Raw genomic sequence first — 21,708 nt, 5'->3', positions numbered from 1 at the left:
AGTGTGTTGTAGCTATAATTCTAGTTTTTGTGCTTCTAGGGACTTTGTACTTAGGTTAAATATAGGGTGTGACTAAGTGGTGGAATGTATATAATATTTTTACCCTGACCCTGTTGACCCATGGAGAATTGTCCAGATATCCAGAAAAAGACTACTTGTGTTTTATAAGGGATACGTGTTATTAAAAATGTCTTTGATGATTGATAAAAATGGCCCATTGAGGGATGTTTCAGCTTATTAGGAATTACCTGTTGCCACATATGTTTTCTACAATAAGAACAGAAAGAGGTTTAAGGTTTTCTGAAGGGAGTTGTACATGCTGAGAGGATTTTCTCCATATCATCCAATCATCAAGTTAGGGGTACACCTGTATTCCTTGTATCCTCAGTTACTCAGCAATGACTGCCAGAACTTTGGTGAAGACTTATGGGGCTAAAGTGTAGGACTTTGTACTGACAGTGAGATTTGCGAGCTAAGAATCTCTGTACTTCCTGTGAACTGGGTATACTGAAAGGTGGCAGTATGTGTTTTGTAAACTGAGAGCCACAAACTAACCACAAGATCCAAGGAAAGGATTATGGAGACTAGGGTAATTATCTGGAATTTGAAACAATGGATGAAGGCCTTGAGATATCTACGGGCCCCATTTTCTTCTTTGGGACTAGGAAATAGTGAGAACAATATCCTTTGCTCCTAAACTCTGGGGACACTTATTCCACTGCTCCCAGCTGTATAAGGGAATCTACCAGATGCTTCAAGAATGTCTCATGACAAGGATCCTTGAAAAGGGATGGAGAAGTTTGAAACTGGGGTGGGGTACCCTATGCTGACTATTTTGAGGACCTACCAGTCCGAGGTTATCCTAATCCATGTCTCCTGGAGGAGGAAAGCAGTTGCCAGTGGATGGGTTGAATGGAAGAGGATCCAAAGGTTCTCCAGTCAGGCTCCAAACATGCACTTCAAAACAGGTTCTTGCTAGAAGCCCCAGAATGTGTGGCAGCGAAGACAACAGAAAGGGCTACCACCAATGATATTGCTGTCTCCTGCTTGGGGGCTTGGAGGTCCACTGTTGCTGATAATAGGGATGTTGTCATCTCTGTCTGTAGAAAGACTCTTGTCTCTGGCATTTTCTCTTTGGGACTTAGGCATACAGGCTCAAGGATCTTAGAGTTGTCCTAGAGTCTTTGAGCATATGGAGGTATTAAATAGCTTGTTGCCTTCAACTGGAACTTGGACCTCTTTAGGGAATCCTAATGCCTGCAGCTAGAAAGATCTCTTCATAGCTACAGCAATAGCCATTGTCCTACCCAAATATCAGAGGCACCTAGTGCAGCTCATGATGCTACTTGAGCAGTCAGCCTGGCTTCAGCCATGAGAGATCTTTATTTCTTATGCTGTTGCTTCTGCTTCAGAAGCCTGACTAAAAAGTCTGTCCCAAGGAGGAAGTTGTATTTTGAGAGTAGCACTTGATAGTTCATTACTCTCATCTGGAGGCTCACTGAAGAATATATTTTCCTCCCAAAAATTCTTTGGATCTTTCTCCTAAAGGATAGATTTATGCTGACCTTGTTGCCTTGATTTTTTTCCTGAGCTGCTTGAATAATCAGGGTATCAGGTATTGATAAAAATATTCAAAACCCATAGTGGATACTTGGCATCTTCTTGGTATCTTCTGTTAGCTCTTTTAGAAATTGCTAGAATTGAGCCAGAAGTATGCCAGATCACTTTGGCAGGTTCAAGCAGTCCATAACTGAAGGCCACAGCTAGACACTAAAAGTAGAATATCTACTAGCTAGACATTAAAAGTAGGTTGCAGAATATCCTGAGCTTCTCTTGTATGGGCTCTAGTGGGATATCCAGTATCTCCACCATTCTTTTTAGCAAGTCCTGAAAGACTTTTGTTTTATCCATAAGCCCTGAAGGAGGAATGACTACAACTGGGGAGGTAGATGAGATGGTGGCAGATAGCTGATGCTGTGGATCAGAAGAGCAAACATCACCATTATATTCCTCCTCATCCTCCATTAGTAGAGGATGGGACAGGAGAGGAGCTTAAGAAAATGGGACCTCTGTATTCATTGTGTGTGGGGGGGAATCTGGCTCTGGATGCAATTGAAAATGCAGGTTTAATACCACATGGATTGATCACCCAGGGAAATCAGTATGACCATGGTGAATTAGGATAGTGAGAACAGGGACATATGGATGGGCAGCAGGTAGGGGGTTCTCTATGGCTCCTGGATGGTCTGGTATCCTTCAAGGATTCCTCTCTCAAATCTCTGCAAGACTCACACTGAGCTACCCAAGACAGTGAAAGGGCATATTTTTTTGTGAGGAATGTCTGCTTTATTCCTCATCTTCTGGGGAGACAGATAAATACACCTCTTCTAGCAGAGTCACAGTTCTATCCAGTGTTCTCTGTGTGGCATCAGTGTCAGGAATGGTTTAGAGATAACTTCCTGCAGCCTTTTAGTGAGCGATGAGTCCAGAAATGGTCAGAATGGAAGGTCTCAGGTTGCTGCGGAGTGCATTGGTGCCACTGAAGAGAACTCTCAAACTAGCTTGGGTAAGAATTTGGTCAGTACCATGGCAGTGGTGGGAGTTGAAGCAGTGGTTCTTGGTACAGGAAAACTGTGCTGGAGCTTTCGGTGCAGAGACAGACAGTGCTTGAGGCTTTGATACAGTAGTCAGCACCTATTATCGTTAATGGAGGCAGCACAGTCCTTGTTGTGTGTAGAGACCATTTTGCCAGTTTGGGTTTTGGTGCAGACACATCAGAGCAGGACTCCTTATGACCCCGGTCTGAAGTCATCACTTAGATGCCTGATGAGTGGGGCTCATGAGAGGTCTTCTGGGAACCCAGAGTCATGTCACCAGGGCACTTGATGCTTGAGGTGGACCTATAGCTGGAGCTCCTTGGAGAGTCTGCCAAGGTTTGGTATTGCTTGCATGGACTTTTCTAGGAGAAAAAGTTTCAGTTTTGCCTCCATTACTTTCTGGGTTCTTTCAGAGAAGGACTTGCAAATCTAACCATGCTCTGCAGCATGCCCCTTTCCCAGGCACAATAGGCATTGAGCACAGACATCATTCACAGGTATTGCCTCATCACAAGAGGGGCAAACTTAAACCACAGTGATTTGGTGCTGGCCATTTTGAATTACTGTATAGAGCAGATCCTTCTACAAGGTGTTCCATGCACTGGGGGTGGGGAGGGGAAGGGTTAAACAGGAAAACCTATCAATAATCTAAGTCTAAGAGGTTTTGTTTTGAATATATGCAAATGGGCAAAGAAAACTGTAGATCAGCATCAGCCATTTTATGCAGAGCAAGGAACGCAGACACTACAGGGTTCTGTCTCAGCCATCTGCTGAATGGAACAGAATGGAGGTTACAACTGATCCACCCCTTATACTCTTGACTATGGGAAGAGTAAGTTGGAAGGGCACAGGTATTGCCCTAATAGACATTATTATTCAAAAAACATCCCGTCTTGCACACATAGGGCACATGCACTTCAACATTGGAAAATCATTTGAAGAAGTATTCTAGTTTTCATTTAGCTCCAAGGGAGCTTAAGGGACATATGGTGACAGGAATATGTGGAATTCTGGCAGAACTGTTAAAATGCACTGGACCACCTATTCTTTTGTGGTAGACATTGTTCAATGTAATCTGGAGAACCTGTCCAAATGACAAAAAGGCATTACTGGCAGCACAAAGACTGATTTTACTATCACAGCACTACTCTTCTATCCATCCTAGGGAAAGTTTTTGCTTCCATCTAGTTGGCCTGAGCTACTGATCTCTTAAGGAGAAAGAGAAGATCAGTTCAAGCTGGATTCACTCCTGGTCATTCCATGATGAAGCAAATTTTCACAGTGCCACCAGCTTATCAAGAAGGTATGAGAATTCAAGTGCCCCCCCAGCTTTGAAAGTATCTTGTCTCCTCATTGGTCATTCTGGTCAGGTGCCAGCGAGGTTATCCTAGCTTCTTAACCCTTTACAGGTGAAAGGGTTTTGCCTCTGGCCAAGAGAGATTTTATAGTTCTGTATACAGAAAGGTGGTTACCCTTCCCTTTATATTTATGACACCAAGTAAATGCATTTTAGATATATACCTTGATGTTAAGAACCGTATTGACTTCAATTTTGCCAATGATGTAGTGCTGGTTGCTGAATCAATGGATGAGCTGGTTATGACACTTAAAGCTCAGGAAAGCTCAGTGGAAAAGTCAGCCCAAAATTTAGTTGATGTAAAACCAAAATTCTTCCAGGTAGCAGTTTCAAACACACTCAGGACTCTAGCATCTTTGTGGGTAATCATCCAGTCATGACTATTGGTGATTTCACCTACCTCGGCTCTGTTGTCAATAACATGAGTAGCAGCAAGTAAGAACCTGAAGCCTGCACTGCATATGTTATCAGTACCTCAATCAGGAATGTCTTTCACAAATTGAACACATTGCTAAATAGCAATATGACGCTTCGGTGCTAAAGAGCTTTAATGTTTCAGTGATAAGTATTCTAACCTATGGGACAAGCACCACACTGTCAAGATTGAAAAGAAGTTGGACACTATCTCAAAATGACTGAAATCATCAATTGGCACAAAATTGAAGCTGAAAGACAAGATACCCCTCCTAACTAAACTGGTATTGCTTTCTCAAATGATCAGTCTACGCTTCCTAAGGTTCTAAAGTCATCTGCTCCAAACATGTTCCAACTTCCCTGAGAGAATCATCTTTGACTTTGACCCAATGAAAGCAGAATGGAAAAAACCCCTTGGAAGACCTAAAACATGATGGCTTGACAGCGTTAACAGACACCTGTGCCTTACAGGTATCCTATCCCGTAACATACCAAATTTGGCTCAGGACAGAACATCATAGAGGCACATAATGCATTTGGTGTCCTCTATGCTGTCCAAGCAACAGCATGAGAACTAACCTAACCTCACAAGGGAGCAATACCTTGTGGATAATATGCAATGAACAAGAATAGTCTGGATGCTTCTCCTTCCAGAAACCATTAACACTACTTGGCTAAAAGACTTCTAGATTGTGTGGCCAAAAGGGACTATAATGATCTCTAGGATGACCTTCTGTGTCACACGAGCCATAAAATTTCATCCAGTCCATATGTTCTAGCTCATGTAGAAGTTATCTTTTAGAAAGACAAGCAAGAGTCTTTCACAAGCCATCCAATGTATTCTCTCCCTCATGGACTGAGTGCACCGGATCTGCTGCCCTCCAAGTCTCTGGCTGCACACAAGCTCATGATCCAAATTTTGATTTCAAACACAAATAAGCTATAACTTGAGGGAGGTAGCTCTAACAATAATATTTACTGATATATATTTTAGTACTATTATACTGTATATACTACATAGTTACATATTTTTTATTATTTTTTCAGAGCTTTTGTCTGTATTTGACTATTGGTAGTTTAGAAAATACATTTTATCCTGTTAAATAAATTACAGAGAGCATGCAAGTTACATTGCAGTAAGTAGTAATTAGTCAACTTCTTTATTGCCATTTGAGGCTTGGTTAATCTTGCCTATTCTGAGGAATTCTTTTTTCTGAACATTGTTCACCCCTGATTCCTCTTAAACAGGCAAGGTTAACCAAAACTCAAAAGCCAATAAAGAAGTTGACCTAGAATGTAAAATTAAAATCTATGTGACAAGTTTTAATTAAAACACAACCAAAGCACTGCTCCTCTCTTGAAAAGATAAATAGCTGAGCCAATGGGGTTGCAAGGGATTGCATCTAAAATAAAAAATACCAATTAGAAGCACTTATAAGACATTAGCAAGATGGCAGTAGGGTTCAGCTAATGTAATTCATTTTTTCTGGGAACTCTAGGGAGTTCATATTTAAAGCAACTTCATATATAAAGTCTCCCCAAGGTTTCTGATACTATTTTGATTAACATTTAGTTATAAACCATCTTTATGATGCAAATGATATTTTCTAGTTTATTAGTGGTCACTTGAAATAGTTTTCATTGTCATTGTTTTAAAGGCCAATAGTAACTTTTTCAAATCTTGTTTTGTAAAGCAAACTACTGCTGACACTCACTTTTAGGCACACTATGCTATGTTCCACCACATACAGTAATTAATTGCCATTACTCTGGTCAGTGTAGGAACACATTCATTTATCCATTCTAAATGAAAGGTATCCAAACATTTGACTAAGCAATCAGATGTAATGTCAAGTAATGTGATCTCTCCAGCAACCTTTCAAACTAAATAATTAATGTGTAAGTAAATAAAGGGAAACATAATATTTTAGTTACAGAACAATCATTACATCAGTCTTATACTCCAGTAATGACAGGTTTCAGAGTAGCAGCCGTATTAGTCTGTATCCACAAAAAGAAAAGGAGTACTTGTGTCACCTTAGAGACTAACAAATTTATTTGAGCATAAGCTTTCATGAGCTACAGTTCCGATGAAGTGAGCTATAGCTTACGAAAGCTTATGCTCAAATAAATTTGTTAGTCTCTAAGGTGCCACAAGTACTCCTTTTCTTTTTATATTCCAGTAATACGACATTCAGTGACAGCATACTCCCAAACAACTCAATGGTTTTCAGGAAAGTTCTTTGAAATGAGTGAGAGAATAGAACTGACCCTTTATGTTTAAAATAAATAAAAATATCCACATAAAAACATTCCAGATCCAGCACCAATGCTGTGTACCACTTTCATCTGGCAGTGGAGGGCAATCCTGCTAGACATAAAACAGAGGATTGTCAGAGCCAAAGCTCTGCAACACGGAAGTGAAGTTCCTTCAGCAGTCAGGAGCAGAGAGAGAGACAGGAATTGAAACAGCAGAGGAAATCCCTTATACAGCCTCAGGCACTGAAAGCATGAAGGAGTTAGTGTACTTGAGCATTCCTCAATGAACACAACTTGCAATAAGGTGCTCTTGCCATCAGTGGGAATATAGAGAGGCCCCCAAAGAATATTTTTTCTATCATACTTAAAACAGTTTAACTCTGTTAGTCACATACAAAAAATTACTTTAAAAATATAAAAAGAATTCTTTTCATAGTGGTAGCTGTGTTAGTCTGTATCAGCAAAAAGAATGAGGAGTCCTTGTGGCACCTTAGAGACTAACAAATTGATTTGCGCATAAGCTTTAGTGGGCTAAAACCCACTTCATCGGATGCATGTAGTGGAAAATACAGTAGGAAGATATATATATATACACACCAAGAACATGAAAAAATGGGTGTTGCCATACACACTATAATGAGAGTGATCAATTATGTGAGCTATTATCAGCAGGAGGAAAAAAACCTTTTGTAGTGATAATCAGGATGGCCCATTTCCAACAGTTGACAAGAAGGTGATAATAACAGTGTGTGTGTGTGTCTGTGTGTGGCGGGGGGGAAAATAAGCATGGGGAAATAGTTTTACTTTTTGTAATGACCCATCCACTCCCAGTCTTTAGTCAAGCCTAATTTAATGTTTAATGTTTTAATGAGTCTGTTTTTGAAGTTTTTTTGTTGTAATATTGCGACTTTTAGGTCTGTAATCAAGTAATCAGGGAGACTGAAGTGTTCTCCAACTGGTTTTTGAATGTTATAATTCTTGATGTCTGATTTGTGTCCATTTATTCTTTTATGTAGAGACTGTCTTGTTTGGCCAATGTACAAGAACTCTATGTGTGGAATCAGAATCACAATTATTTCTTTAGATATGATGTCTGCTTGCAATTTTTCATGTATACTTTAATTTAAAACTATTTTGATAAACTATTCTGCATAACAGCATAATCACAAGGCTCAGTGGTAGTGAAATATTAAAAAATATTAAATCAGCATGGTGTAAATTTCATCTTTCTTTTTTAGATATAGAGAACTGTGTCTGAAAGATCCCTTTGTTTTTTGAGATGTTTGATAGATTACTATGGTCAGTTGAAATGAGCATAATCTGCGAGCCAGGAACTCTTATCTTGTCTCTGACACTGACTCTCTCCTGTATCCTTAGGCAAGTCACTTAGGCCCAGATTTTAAAAAGTAAAGTTGATTTTTTGGTATCTCAAATTGTGTGTTTAATGCTATGTCTAAGGGCTGAGTTTAACAGGTGCTGAGCACCCACAACCCTCACTGACTTCAGCTAGAGCTTGTGGGTGCTCACCTTCTCTGAAAATCTGGTCCAATTGTCCTAAACTGGGCACACAAAACTAGTGGTGTGACTTCCTAATCTATAAAGGCATGAATGGCGACAGGATTCCTGAAAGAGAGAAACTCTGGGTTAAAAATGGTTTTGTGCTTACCTGATGGAGATATATGTCTCCAAGAAATGGAAGGCTCTGGTTTCCCACTGGCCAAGCAAGTAAGTGTAACATTGCTTCCTTCATTCACAACAATGTCAGTTGAAATACGAGATATCTTTGGAGAAACTGAAATGGAACAATGAGAAACTTTAAAAAAAGATTTTTGCATTAGATTGAAAAAGAGCGATTCATTTCCTCCAATGTCAGACATATATCTTGAAGTCCAAACTGTTGGGATTTTTTTAAATATAATTTTTATCTACATTGGTGTTCATGGTATTTTGCAAAGAAATGCTTGTTCAGAATTGCTTACTTCTAACCACAACGATTCCATCATTTATACAAAGGTACCGCCCATGGATCAGGATGCTCCATATTAAACATAGGACAACTGCAATCTGCTCCAATTTATGAAAATGTGGAATAGCTCTCAGGTTCCTAGCAATCTACTAGTGTAGCTCTTGTTTAGGCAAAATTTGGACATGCTCATATTAGTCCATAATGGACATTAAATTAAAATGCTATTGTTCTCTGAAAAATGATTATGCAAAAATAGTACTTTCCTATTCATTCCATCTGCTGCCTGTGTGTATCTAGAGTTATATCTCCTCACATTAGTAAGTAAAGTAAGTTTTTATTGCTTTTTACGGTTGTTGGTCCTGCAATGCCAATATAGCCAAGAGAGAGTGAGCAGGATTTCGTTTTCCTTTCTGTATATCTTAAGCAGAATTGTTCAATAAATTCCATTTATAGGACTAATTAGAATATAATAAGGCTTCTGCTGTGTAACTGAAAGCATCAGTGAGGGCATAACTTCAAGACAATGGAGTTTTGCAAGGGTAAATGGGAGGGTAACATTTGGCCTGCAGAAACTTTATTACTGGTAATGATGCACAGTAAGACAAGAACCAAAGTTGACTTTTGGAATCCAGGCTGAGCTTTCACTTGTGAAGTGCCTTTTTATGTATTAACTAAGCACTTTTAGTATGGAAATCATTGAAAGATAACAACAGGGAACAAACAACACATTGCTATTTCTGCAAACACTTTTTAGAGTACAGACATATTCTCAATGTCAAACATGCAAAAAGTGATATATTCTGTAGCTTGGTATAATGGTATCTTCCAGTAAACTTGATGAAACTCTAGTAATCGCTACATTTTTGTACCAAAAATGCAGTTTTCAAACAAAACTGTTCCATAATGCACACATATGCTTGTATTACAGGGGAAAAATATGATTATGAGATTTCAGTTTTTTGAACAAAAATATTTATGAAGAAAAACAGATTTCTTCTCTCTTGGGGACAAAATCTATTGTCTTTACTGGGCACCTCCTTTATTAAAATTGTAATAGCAACAACCTTCATAATGACAAAAAAATACTGAAAATGTTCAGAAGATCTTGAGTATTTAGTTTATTCCCTAAATATTATTAAAGTACAGAAATACTCAAAATAGTTTGATCATATTAGTCAAAAATCCCTGATATTTCAACCCTTACTTCTGAAGCAGAAGAGCAAAGGAAACCTTAAATTACATTAGAATCTCATTAATTATTACACCCTTTATTAAACAGAGCGTGAATAAACAATTGTTAAAGAGCAAGAATACACTATCCAAAAATGCTTTAAGTTCCTTTTCTGATAACTGCAGTTTAAAGTATTTCACATGGTTGTATACAGTACTGTTAAATATACCAGTAGTGTTCTATATAAGTTATTAAGTATGGAACCTCACCACATTATTTAATATTTGCTAAGAAGGGAGACTCATTCTTTTACATATGGATTATTGGGTTTGGCAACTAGTGAAGTCCAGGTTATTAACACTCTTCTATATGTATTATGGGACAGATTGTGATTGGACCTCTGTAGGTGCATAATACTTGAGGTGGATGTAAGGAGTCTTTTAAATTCAGTGTAGGTGTCAGCCACAACTGTAGTCCCTTGCATTCCCTGTGCTAGAGCAAGCAGCATCCCCAAAAGGGTTCAGGGGGTGGGTGGGCCTATGGCTCTGATCTGCACACTTGAAAGTAAGGGTTGTTGGTTCTCAAAGGTCATGATGCAGCTCACCAATCCCTCTTCCCAAATCACACACAAGGGTCTTAGTTAAAACTAAACTAAAATCTGACCTGATGTGCACAGTGGTAAAATAGCTATAAACATATGGGGTCAAACGCTGTCACCTTCACATTTCCTTCCAAAAAGGATGGAAGTAGATTAGGGGAGCAGGTATTTAGGCTAAAACAATGGACCACACCTCTGGTCTTAAACATGGCCTTTAATTTTATTCCGCTGCTCAGTACAGAGAGGACCCATATAAATTCTCTACTAGTGGGTTTCAAGAGAGCCAAACTGGAATGCCACAGTACCCCATAGTTCCCCTTCTGCTTGTGACTACATGCACCACAAATTCATGATCTGGCCCACAAATTCTTCTCAGCCATTTACCCAGTTCAACCAAGAATAGCCAATTAAAGAATAGTTTATGATTAACCCATCAAAATGGCTTGGACAGTGCCACCCCACAAACTGCATACATCAGAGACAATGAAACCAAGTTGCATTTTAGTGGGTAAGCTCTATGTTTCCTTGAGAGGAGAGGGCCACAAAAAAAACATGAAAATGAGCAGTTTTACATTTCTAGTTGTAAACAGTGGTATCCATAATAGCATCAGCTGGGGCTGTGTTGTACAATTAGATTTGGTAAACATTCTTTTATCACAATCATTTACTCACTGAAAAGTTGCTTGAATGACTCAGCATCTGCTATATACTGTGTACCATTCTTTGCAGATGTTGAATTCTGCATCAGCTAGAGACTATAAGTATTAAGAATTCAGACAGAATGTGTGTCGGGCTATCTAAGACCATAATTTACCATGAAAGAGCTAAATAAATAAGTAAAGAAATAATAAAAATAAATTACTACAGATATAGGGATTTACATTTCAAATTACTGTACAATTATTAACCATTTAATCCTAAAAGAAGCTGTATGGGAAAGGTAAGTAGAATTCCTAAAAAAGGTAATGTTCAAATCCCCAGGCATCTGCCCTCTCTGTAGTGTTTGGAGTAAGGCATGCTAAAACAATAAAAGCAACTGATTAGGGCAGGCAATCGTGAGGGAACCTGTTTCTGGGTGGAAAGAGGAAAACAAAGGCTGAAGAGAAGCAAAGGTCAGGGAAGCCATGTAACATTGCTAGCAGCAGCTCCGTAGGAAAACAGAGCCTGATAATTCTTCATAGCTGTTGCTAGGCGTAGTGTGAACTGAACATAAAAACCTGAACTACCCCATAAACAATGGAGAAAGGAAGTAATGTAATGAATCCTGGAGTATGTTACCTCAAGACAATACAATGTTTCTTTTACTCAAGACCTGGGGTCCAAATATCCTTGGTTTATAGAAACATGTGCGTAAGCTAGTTGGGCTACAAATACCCTATGAGCCTCATTTAATACAAACGTAGGGTAAGATTAACTATTACATTTTGAATAGTAACCAGCATTTGATTTTGGTGTTTTGAATTGCACCATTCAAAATTATTTTAACGATATGTACCAGGGTAAGTTTGGTCAAATAGATCTATAAAAATTGCACAGGACAAGAATCAATAAAAATAACACAGTCCAGTTTCTTTGCCACAAGAGCCTGTGTAAGGCTGCAAAAATGCAAACAAGTCAATCTTGCAGCCTTGTACAGGCTTCCAGAATAGAGAGAGTGGATGGAGCATTTATTGAATCTGGCCTTCAAATACCACATACAAAATAACATCTTTGAAAAAATACGCTTCAGCACTTTTCAAAACTGTACTGCACACAAAAAGCACTACTTCTCAGTCTATACAACTCCAGAAATAAGATAGAAGTTTAATAGACATTTCTAGTTAAGAGAGACAAGGTGGGTGAGGTAATATATTTTATTGGACCAACTTTTCCTGCTGAGAGAGACAAGCTTACACAGAGCTCTTCTTCAGGTCTGGGAAATGTCCTCAGACAATCTGTTCCACCTCATATTTAGCTATGACACTCAGAGCACATTTTCCAGACTTGAAGAAAGAGCTCTATGTAAGCTCAGAAGCTTGTCTCTATCACAAACAGAAATTGGTCCAATAGAAGATATTATCTCACCCACCTTGTCTCTCTAATATCCTGGGACCAGCACAGCTACAACAACACTGCATACATTTCTAGTTTATTAATTACTTACATCACTGGGATTATTTCAGTAGCTGATTTTATCTGTGGAGACTATGCCAATCTCACTGATGGCCCACTTTGTTTATACTCTTCCACAATCTGGAGGGCTTCACAGTAGGTCTCTCTGAGCCTAGGACCCACGTGTCCAACTTCCACCAAGCATTCTGATTGATAGCCCCAGTTATTTTGCCATGTGCATATGGACATAGTCAACAAAAAGCTGCCCCTATGTGTGCACAACATAGTACTAGTAGAATATAAAGAAATAAAACCCCACAAACAGCACAGTGCGCCCTGAGTGAATACAAATGAGTTTGGGCAGATAAAATGGTCTTAGTGGTGATGATGGGAGTGGGGAGGAATCCATGAAGTAATACAGGTTGTAACTACATTTGAAATACTTTAAATTGTTCTGCATGTATAACTTTTGTTCATTAAACAAGTTGCATGTCATCAAAATGTATTTATGCTAAATGATGTGATGGGGCTGGGGTTTATTGGTAGTATTGCCTAGTGGTTAGGTCCCTGTGTCACAACTCTTCCCTGTCCCCAGAGTTCCCTGCCATTGGTCACTCAGACATGGTGGCTGTCTCTCTTCCAATAGACAGTAACTCGGCCTCTCGCCAGGTCACCAATGAAGTCCACCCCTTTCCAGGGTAACAATGCCCAACAAAGCACAGAAGTCCAAAGTCCTCCCAAAAGGAGCTTTCTGCCCAATTCTGGGTTCCCAAAGGCCTAACACTCTTACTTCAGGATTTATAATGTCTTATCTCAAGGTGCGGGAGGTTATGCCACACTTGCGGCTGGCTGGTATGGGAGCTCAGGTCCTTTCTCTTTATCAGGCTTCAACCCAGGGCCCTATGAGTGGCAGCAATATTAAGCCCCTAGGAGTGCTCCAGAGCTGCCTCCCTCAACCGTTTCCTACCATTTACTTTCCAACTCCAGGCTGTGGTCACAGTCTCATAAACAATCAAAGAAAAGATAAAGTAAATGGTTCCTTAACCCTTAAAGACAAGCTAGTCCCTCCTCCAAATCCTAGGGGAGCTACCACTTGCAGCCCCACTCCATGCAGCAAGGACTCCTGATGTACCCTTACTCAGGAACTTCCAGGATAGGTCCATTCTTCTACCCTATCAGCTATCCCCTCCTTTCTGAGCTATCTGGTTCTCTTCTAAATTCCTCCTCCAGCTGGAGCTGGCTCTACAGGTGCGATGGGTCAGGGGCACTTGGGCCTAAAACTGCTCCTTAACTCCTTCTATCCCACTTTGGGGTTCACATACCCCATCACAAATGGAAAGAGGAAGAAATTTTCCATTCAGTTTTACGGGAACAGAATTTTATACCTGCAAATATTTTAAAAATAAATATTGTAGGTAGATTAGTTTTCGGTATTAAAAAAACCATATGTCACTGTGAATAAATGCAGATCCAAGTCGATTCAGCTTCAAGTTCTGATTTCATCATCTCTCTGACAAGCCAAGCAAAATTGCATTAGTAGGAGCATTGCCAGCAGATCAAGGGAAGTGATTATTTCCCTCTATTCAGCACTGGTGAGGCCACATGTGGAGTATTGCATCCAGTTTGGGACCCCGCACTACAGAAAGAATGTGGACAAATTGAAGATAGTCCAGCAATGAAAATGATCAGGGGGCTGGGGCACATGACTTACAAGGAGAGGCTGAGGGAACTGGGCTTGTTTCATCTGCAGAAGAGAAGAGTGAGGGGAGATTAGATCGTAGCCTTCAACTACCTGAAGTGGGGTTCCAAAAAGGATGCAGCTAAGCTGTTTTCAGTGGTGGCAAATGATAAAACAAGGATCAATGGTCTCAAATTGCGGTGGAGGAGGTCTAGGTTGGATATTAGGAAACACTATTTCACTAGGAGGGTGGTGAAGCACTGGAATGGGTTACCTAAGGAGGTGGTAGGCCCTCCATCCTTAGAGGTTTTTAAGGCCCGGCTTGACAAAGCCCTAGCTGGGATGATTTAGTCAATGTTGGTCCTGCTTTGAGCAGGGGGTTGGACTAGATGACCTCCTGAGGTCTCTTCCAACCCTAATCTTCTTTGATTCTATGGAACTGGGCACTGGCCACTGTTTGGAGAGGAGACTGCAAAGGCAAACCCTACAGTACTAAAATAAATATTAGCATAGGTGTCCAGTTTGGGAAACAGCTAGAGTAGAGATTTGTATAAGTGGCAAAATTTTGATCCTGTCTTGGATTTCAAATATTCCTAAATTCAGTGATATTTGGATTTGAATTTTTTGTTCTGTCAATTATAAAGATATGAGCAATTTGCAAAATTTAGATCTCGGATCTGGAGTTTGAACAGCCCTCAAAATTCAGGATGTATGTGTTCAGGTATGGTTGAAGCCTATCTAAACTTCCCCTGCAGTTTTAATTGGATATAGTATTACTCTTCAGTTGACATCCTAAACTACTGTGCTGAGTTGATATGCACTGTTAAGAGGCAACGAGTTTCCCACAACTAGTTGGCTGAGTTTTCATAGAGGGAGCTGTGGAATTGACTTATGAAAATTTAATGTAAAAGTCCTACACATAGGGCTGCCAACTTTCTACTCTCACAAAACTGAACACCCATGCCCCTGGCCCACCCCCCTCCAAGGCCCACCCTTGGCTCACCCCTTCTGAGGCCCCACCCCCTGCTCACTCTGTCCCCACTTCCCTCTGTTGCTCACTCTCCCCACCCTCACTCATTCACTCATTTTCACTCAGGGGATTGGGGTGGAGGAGGGGGTGAGAGCTCCGGCTGGTGGTGCAGGCTCTGGGGTGGGGCCAGAAATGAGAAGATCAGGGTGCAGGAGGGGGCTTTGGGCTGAAGCAGTGAGTTGGGATACAAGAGGGGTGAGGGTTCCAGCTGGGGGTGCAGGCTTTGTGATGGGGCCAGGGATGAGGGGTTTGAAGTGCAGGAGGGGGCTCCAGGCTGAAGGGTGGAGCTGAGGGGTTCAGAATATGGGAGGGGGTTGAGGTGTGGGAGAGGATATAGGCTCTGGGCTGGGGATGTGGGGTCTGGGGTGGGGCCAGAAATGAGGGGTTCCCAGGGTGTGGGAGGGGGCTCTGGGCTGGGACAGGGGGTTGGAGGGTGAGAGCTCCAGCTGGGGCTGTGGGGTGGGGCTGGGGATGAGAGGATTGGGATGTAGTAGCGGGGGCTGGGCTGGGATTGAGGGATTCGGAGGGCAGGAGAGGGATCAGGGCTGGGGAAGAGGGTTGGGGCTTGGGAGGGGGACAGGCAGAGGTGAAAGTAAGCTGATCCGGTCTGGAGCACTGCTGCCGGAGCCCCGGGTAGCAGTGGCAGCCGGAAGCCCCCAGGGCTCCGTTGGCAATTTAAAGGGCCCAGGGCTCCCCACCAGAGACCCCAGCCGTTGCCACTACCCCAGGTGCTCTGGCAGCATGGCTTCAGTGGTGATTTAAAGGGCCCGGGGAAGTAGCAGCGGCCAGAGCCCCGGGCCCTTTAAATCGCTGCCCGAGCCTGGGATAGTGGCGGCGGCAGTTTCCGGCCAATGGGAGCTGCAGAGCTGGGGTTAGGGGTGGGGGCAGCATGCTCCCCCACTGCCCCTATGTGGAGGAGCTGGAGGGGGGCATGCCACTGCTTCTGGGAGCTGCGCGAAGCCACAGTAGGCAGGAAGCCTGCCTTAGCCCCACTGCACTGATGACTGGACTTTTAATCAGTGCACTGATGACTAGACTTTTAACGGTGCTGACCGTAGCCACTGTGGTTCCTTTTTGACCAGGCTTTCTGGTAAAAAACTGGACACCTGGAAACCCTACCTACACAGCACCCTATGCTGAGCCTGTCTCTCTCCTTTGTCTTCCTGCTGTAGCTGACCCACCTATGGCAAACTGGCCATAAGATGGACAAGGACAGGAATTGGCCAAAGTGTGGAGGGTAACCTCATGCATCTGTGAACACCAAAGTGGGGTGGATAGGAGCCTTCTGCCCCAGATCACTACACAGTGGTAGCTGAAGTTTTCCTTTTTCTTTTCACAATTTGTTTGTAGGCCATGAGGGTGGAGTCTTCAACACAATGGATCATTTCTCTCTCTCATTAGCTGAGAAAAACGAAACTATTAGCCATTCTTCTCTGCTCCTTCAAACATTTCCCAGTCAACCAAGCGAGTACCCAATCACCAAGTTAGGTTGTCCCATAACCTTATTACTCAGCATTTATATTGGATAGAATTTGATTGTCTGATCCAAGGAAAGGATGATGAAAGGCTGCAGTGCAGTACTCATGACACACATGGTCTCTATTACAGGTGGAGGTGGCTGAGGGAGGGAAGGACTCTCTCTTTTAAATCAGAAGCTCAGTGTTTGTGGCCACATAGCAAAGAAGTGCTCTACAGTTTCTATGATTCACCCATCACAAAGGCTAATTTTGATGAGATACAGTCCTAAAAGCATTTTAAAAACTGGAATAAGTCAAGGTGCAGATGGGGAGTATTTACAGGTACCTTGTCATAGATCACCTAAACATTTATAAACCTGATCCCATTTGTAAAAAAGAGCCCTTATAAAATAATATTTTTATTCCTATTGAAATGCATAGTATATAACTTATTCCAAGACTGTGGAGATGGGTATCTTTTCCCTTGTACAATTCCAAGCAAATGCTCTCTCTTGAATTATGATATTATGCTATATCACCCAATTAACATCTTTAGTAAATTTCAAGCATCCCTCACCAAAAGTACAATTCGTACCTTCACACCTATTCATAGAGATTACTGGTGAGTCTCTATTAGCTATACAAACTTGATATTACTCAAAACTGATCAAGTTTAGACCCCAGGAAGACCATGAGCCCTCAGGACAATCTCTGAGACTTTCACAGCCATAGGTACTACAATCATAAAAGCAAGGAAAGCTAAGAAATCGTTCCAAGCCAGAGAGACTGCAAAGAAGAAAGAGCTTTTGAATTCTTGGACTTCCTCATCATCTAAATTCACTTAAAGTGAGGGATACACATTTTGTCACTAAAGCAAATTAACTATATTTGCAGTACATTATTTTGAATTGGCAGAGAGAAACACTGCCAATGTGTGGGATGGCAGGGCAGACAGGAGTCAGTTGAAAGGAAAATCTCAGGCTTTTCAATTTCCCATTACAAGTAAGTACATTACTCTTCTTTGCTGTTTGGAATAGGTTTGTACATTTCCACAGAAATAAAAACATATTTCAGAATGTGCCATAACCTAACTTTCAAAAATAATCCATGCTTTTCCCAGTTCATTTAATGACCCCCCAAAAACCACACATTCATTACCAAGCATTTTCAAGATTAGAAACATACAAAAGAATTATTTCCACATAAAAGAATAATTTTATTAATCAGATTCGCCATGTAGATTCCTGAAATTAATCCATTATTCTAATTCACTCTGCAAAAGACAGTTCTATATGAAAGAAAAACTGGACAGCTGTGACCTACATAGCCTAAAATGAGATAAAATATGCCCATTTGTCATGAAAAAAGCCCAAAGGATCATTATTAAATACAAACTCCACCAAAGTTAGATATCATTCACATTATAAAATGAATTGGCAAAAGACAAAATATTCAAAGGCATACTCTTAATTCCTGCCATGATACATATACTCTCATGTACATGGAATGTATAATAAGCCAGTTCCCAAGGCCCTAAGGTAGGGGACCATAATACCTTAAGTATATAGGTACAACTGACAGAAGAATACCATGAGTAATTTAGCAAATGTTCTGGCTTTAGTCACCCTAAAGCTATTTATGAATAGCTTTCTACATTTAAGTTCCTTGTTTCTATCTTTAAAATAAAACAGAACAAGAATATATTCATAGAAAGTTACTTGGAAGAGTGGAATAAATTCAAATGAAACAGTTATTCTCTCAAGTAAATGTATATAGCTGACTGTTGTAAATATATACTTTGCACAGTTGAATATTTTCCAGGTTAAATAACTATTACTATTTACAGTAGCCTTAACCCATGTGACTTCCTTCAAAGCTGTTCTCATTTTTCTGGTACATGCACATATAAACATTTTTTGGAGGGGAGGACTTGACTAATGGCTATTTGTGTGGCATTATTAGCTGCCACAGAATTCTCCGATGAAGTGAGCTGTAGCTCACGAAAGCTTATGCTCAAATAAATTTGTTAGTCTCTAAGGTGCCACAAGTACGCCTTTTCTTTTTGTGAATACAGACCAACACAGCTGCTACTCTGAAACAGAATTCTTGGTTGCTCCAGGGGTACTTGGATGGCATAAAGATGTCACCGACCCACTTCCCTGTAGCTATCATAGGGGACATAGCTAGAGCTTTACTTATCATAGGGGACTGTCCTCTAGCTTTTCTGTGTTGGCATAAATCAACCTGGGGCTGTTACAAACCAGTGCAATTGATAGCTTCTCTGGTGCTGTTCCAAATTACATTGAGAATCAGGGCCAGAATTAGGGACATGCAAAAATAGACCTTATAGACACCTTGTCTTACCCTCCCCAACCTTTCCTTTGTTCATTGCTGGAAAGGAAGAATGGAAAATCTGGCCCATCCACAAGATCTGCTGTTAAGTATAGTGATTCATTTTACTTTGACTGAGAGATACAAACACAAGTACAAATATGGGAGAGGGAAATATGCTAACATTGATCTCAATGGGAATTGAGGACACTAAACATCTTGGAGTATTCATCCCAGAACATACCCTTCTAAAGATATATCTGCAGATCTCCATCTGGTGAAAGATGGCACAGCTTCCATTACTTCAATGTAGTGATACTCATTTACACTAGCAAAAAATCTGGCCCATGAAACATTTTCAAAAATGGCTTCCAAAATTGCAGCAACAATTTTTCCCCTAGACATAGGAACATTGACTTTATCAAGGAAACTTTGTCTGTATAGAAAAATCAGGTAACTACCCAATCAAATAACTATTCAATTTTCAAGCAAAAGAACACAATTATGACTGAAAACAAAATTGAGCACACAGAATCGCATCTGCAATTTGAGATGCTGAGTTGAAAATTTGACCTTTGAAGGCTTAAATCACTTCACAATGTCCCTTCAATATTTTAACAAAACTATTGAAAATAATTTCTATTTGGCACCATTATATATGAATAGGAAAAACTAAATGGTAGAACTCAGCCGCTTTTTGTGCTACATAAATCACTGCATAGGAGCAATTGCAATTCAAACTTTACCTATATTTATCCAATAGGATACAAGAACTCCCTTAGTCACACAATACAACCGTATTGGGTAAACAGAATTTTCTTTATGAAGAAAATGATGTGATCTCCCACCTCCTATCTCCTTCCAACACCATCTCCTCCTGTTCTCGTCTCCCCTGCTACGGTTTTCATCCGTTCTCTTCTTGTATCGTATTCACATGATCCCATTTTCCTCACTGCTACTAAGCTACTTCACCCCCAAAATTTCACTCCCTCCATTTTACTCCCCTTAAGTTCACTCTCTTCTGGCCTGTTCCTCTCAAAATAAAATCATATCATGTTCTCTGCCATGCTCAAACACCCCACTTTTGACCCCACCTGCTCCTACAGCTATTTCCCATCTCTCTTCTTTTATCTCTAAACTCATATACATCATTTACAACTACTGCCACAAGTTCCTCTCCTCTAACTCCAACTTGCTTTTGCATGCTCTATTCCACCAAAGCTCTCACAAAGTTTTCTGATGGCCAAATCCCATACTCATCCTCCTTGACCTCTCTGCTGCTCTCACTCATCCTTGAATTCTTGTCTTTCCTTGGCTTTTGTTATTCCATCCTCTCTTGATTCTCTTTCCCCCGGTCTATTCACCCTTTCAGTTATGCTTTCCTTCTTTCCTTCCCACTGTTGGCACCTCTGCTCCCCGTCTTCCTTTATATCCTTTTTCTAGGTGATCATATCTTCTCATAGGCCTATGATACTGTCTAATATCAACAAGGGAACACAGGTGAGTAGAGATGTGGGGAGGATAGAAACACTGTTTCATGAAGAATTTGGAGATTTTGAAATTTGGTTTAGTTTAGATCCCAACATTCTGAACCTCCCTAAGAAGAAAAAATTCCCAATTTTTTTTGTTTCGGATTTAAATGATTTGTTTCAACAAAATATTTGACTTGAACTTTTTCTATTTCGTATTATATTATATTATATAATATGAAATAAAAAATTCTAAATGAAAAGTTATTTCAAAATGAAATATCAAAACTTTTTTTTCCTCCAAAACAAAATTTTGGCAAAATTTACACAATTTCATGAAGCAGTTTGATTTCAACAGAACTGCATTTTCTGATGGAAAATTATTGGTAGACGTTTTTCCAACCAATTGTATTTAAAGCCAAAACAATGAAGCATAAACTTTGAAGAAAAATACAATTTTGTACAGCAATGGTATAAAACATTACAGCTTACAATTGTGCTGTTAGAGTGTTCTATGAAATTCCTGTAGACTATTATAGGTTTTTTGATTTTTTAATATGAGAAAGCATGTCTATTTTCATCATAATGTAGAATTGTCAGTACCCGATAAGATTTCTTTTGTGAATACAGTTTCATAATTAAGCAATAATGAGTGGGTTCAGTGTAACTGGTTTAAATAGCTCAACTGACTCCCTTTAGATTGCCAAACATTTTTCTGGCAGTTTAGGTGCACAAATGTTTGTTGCACTCTTCTCTGCAAACAGCAGTGATCACGAGAGCTTGCAAACATTTGTTCACCAAAATTCAAAGCTCTGCTGCACAGCTTGATGCAACTCTACTTAATTTTTCTGTTCAAAAGATGTAAAATATTGTTTAAAATCAGAGCTGTAACAGCTGAGGTCCCTTTAGGCAGCAATAGCAGGAAGTGCACTACATACTAATAGTAAAGCAACACATCACAGAAAGACCAGGTCTCTGCTGTGATTTAGCCTTCACTTTGGTAGAAACGAGCGTAAGAATGTGTGTATTCCTAAAAAACAAGTCTGAGAGGACAGCAAGAGAATACCCGAATACTCTCAGTATTGGTGGTGTCAGTAGACCACTTTCTTCAGCTGAGGACAGAAACCAACCTCCCTTCAGGTATCTGCTTTCTACCTAAATTAGAGAGTAAGCATCACTATGGTGCAGTGAAACACTACACAAACCCTGGCACAGACCTTGTTTTATTTTCTGAGAGCTAGTCTGAGCCTGCACATAGTGTATAGCAAACAGCACAGCAACCTTACAGAT

The 21,708-nt window shown here is 40.3% G+C and overlaps 1 protein-coding gene across 4 annotated transcripts in view; it reads right to left on the bottom strand.

Annotated features, from left to right (window-relative positions):
• Nucleotides 1–21,708, bottom strand: part of NEGR1 (neuronal growth regulator 1) — a 609,038-nt gene that overhangs the window by 223,098 nt on the left and 364,232 nt on the right. For all 4 annotated transcript variants that reach the window (XM_038413602.2, XM_038413603.2, XM_038413604.2 and 1 more), the window contains exon 3: nt 8,294–8,419. In XM_038413602.2, coding sequence (XP_038269530.1) covers nt 8,294–8,419 — 126 coding nt within the window. The remainder of the gene's footprint in view (nt 1–8,293; nt 8,420–21,708) is intronic.

Source organism: Dermochelys coriacea, chromosome 8, assembly GCF_009764565.3.
Source record: "Dermochelys coriacea isolate rDerCor1 chromosome 8, rDerCor1.pri.v4, whole genome shotgun sequence".
NCBI classification, from domain to species: Eukaryota; Metazoa; Chordata; order Testudines; family Dermochelyidae; genus Dermochelys; species Dermochelys coriacea.
This window is presented reverse-complemented; position numbering and strand designations above follow the sequence as displayed.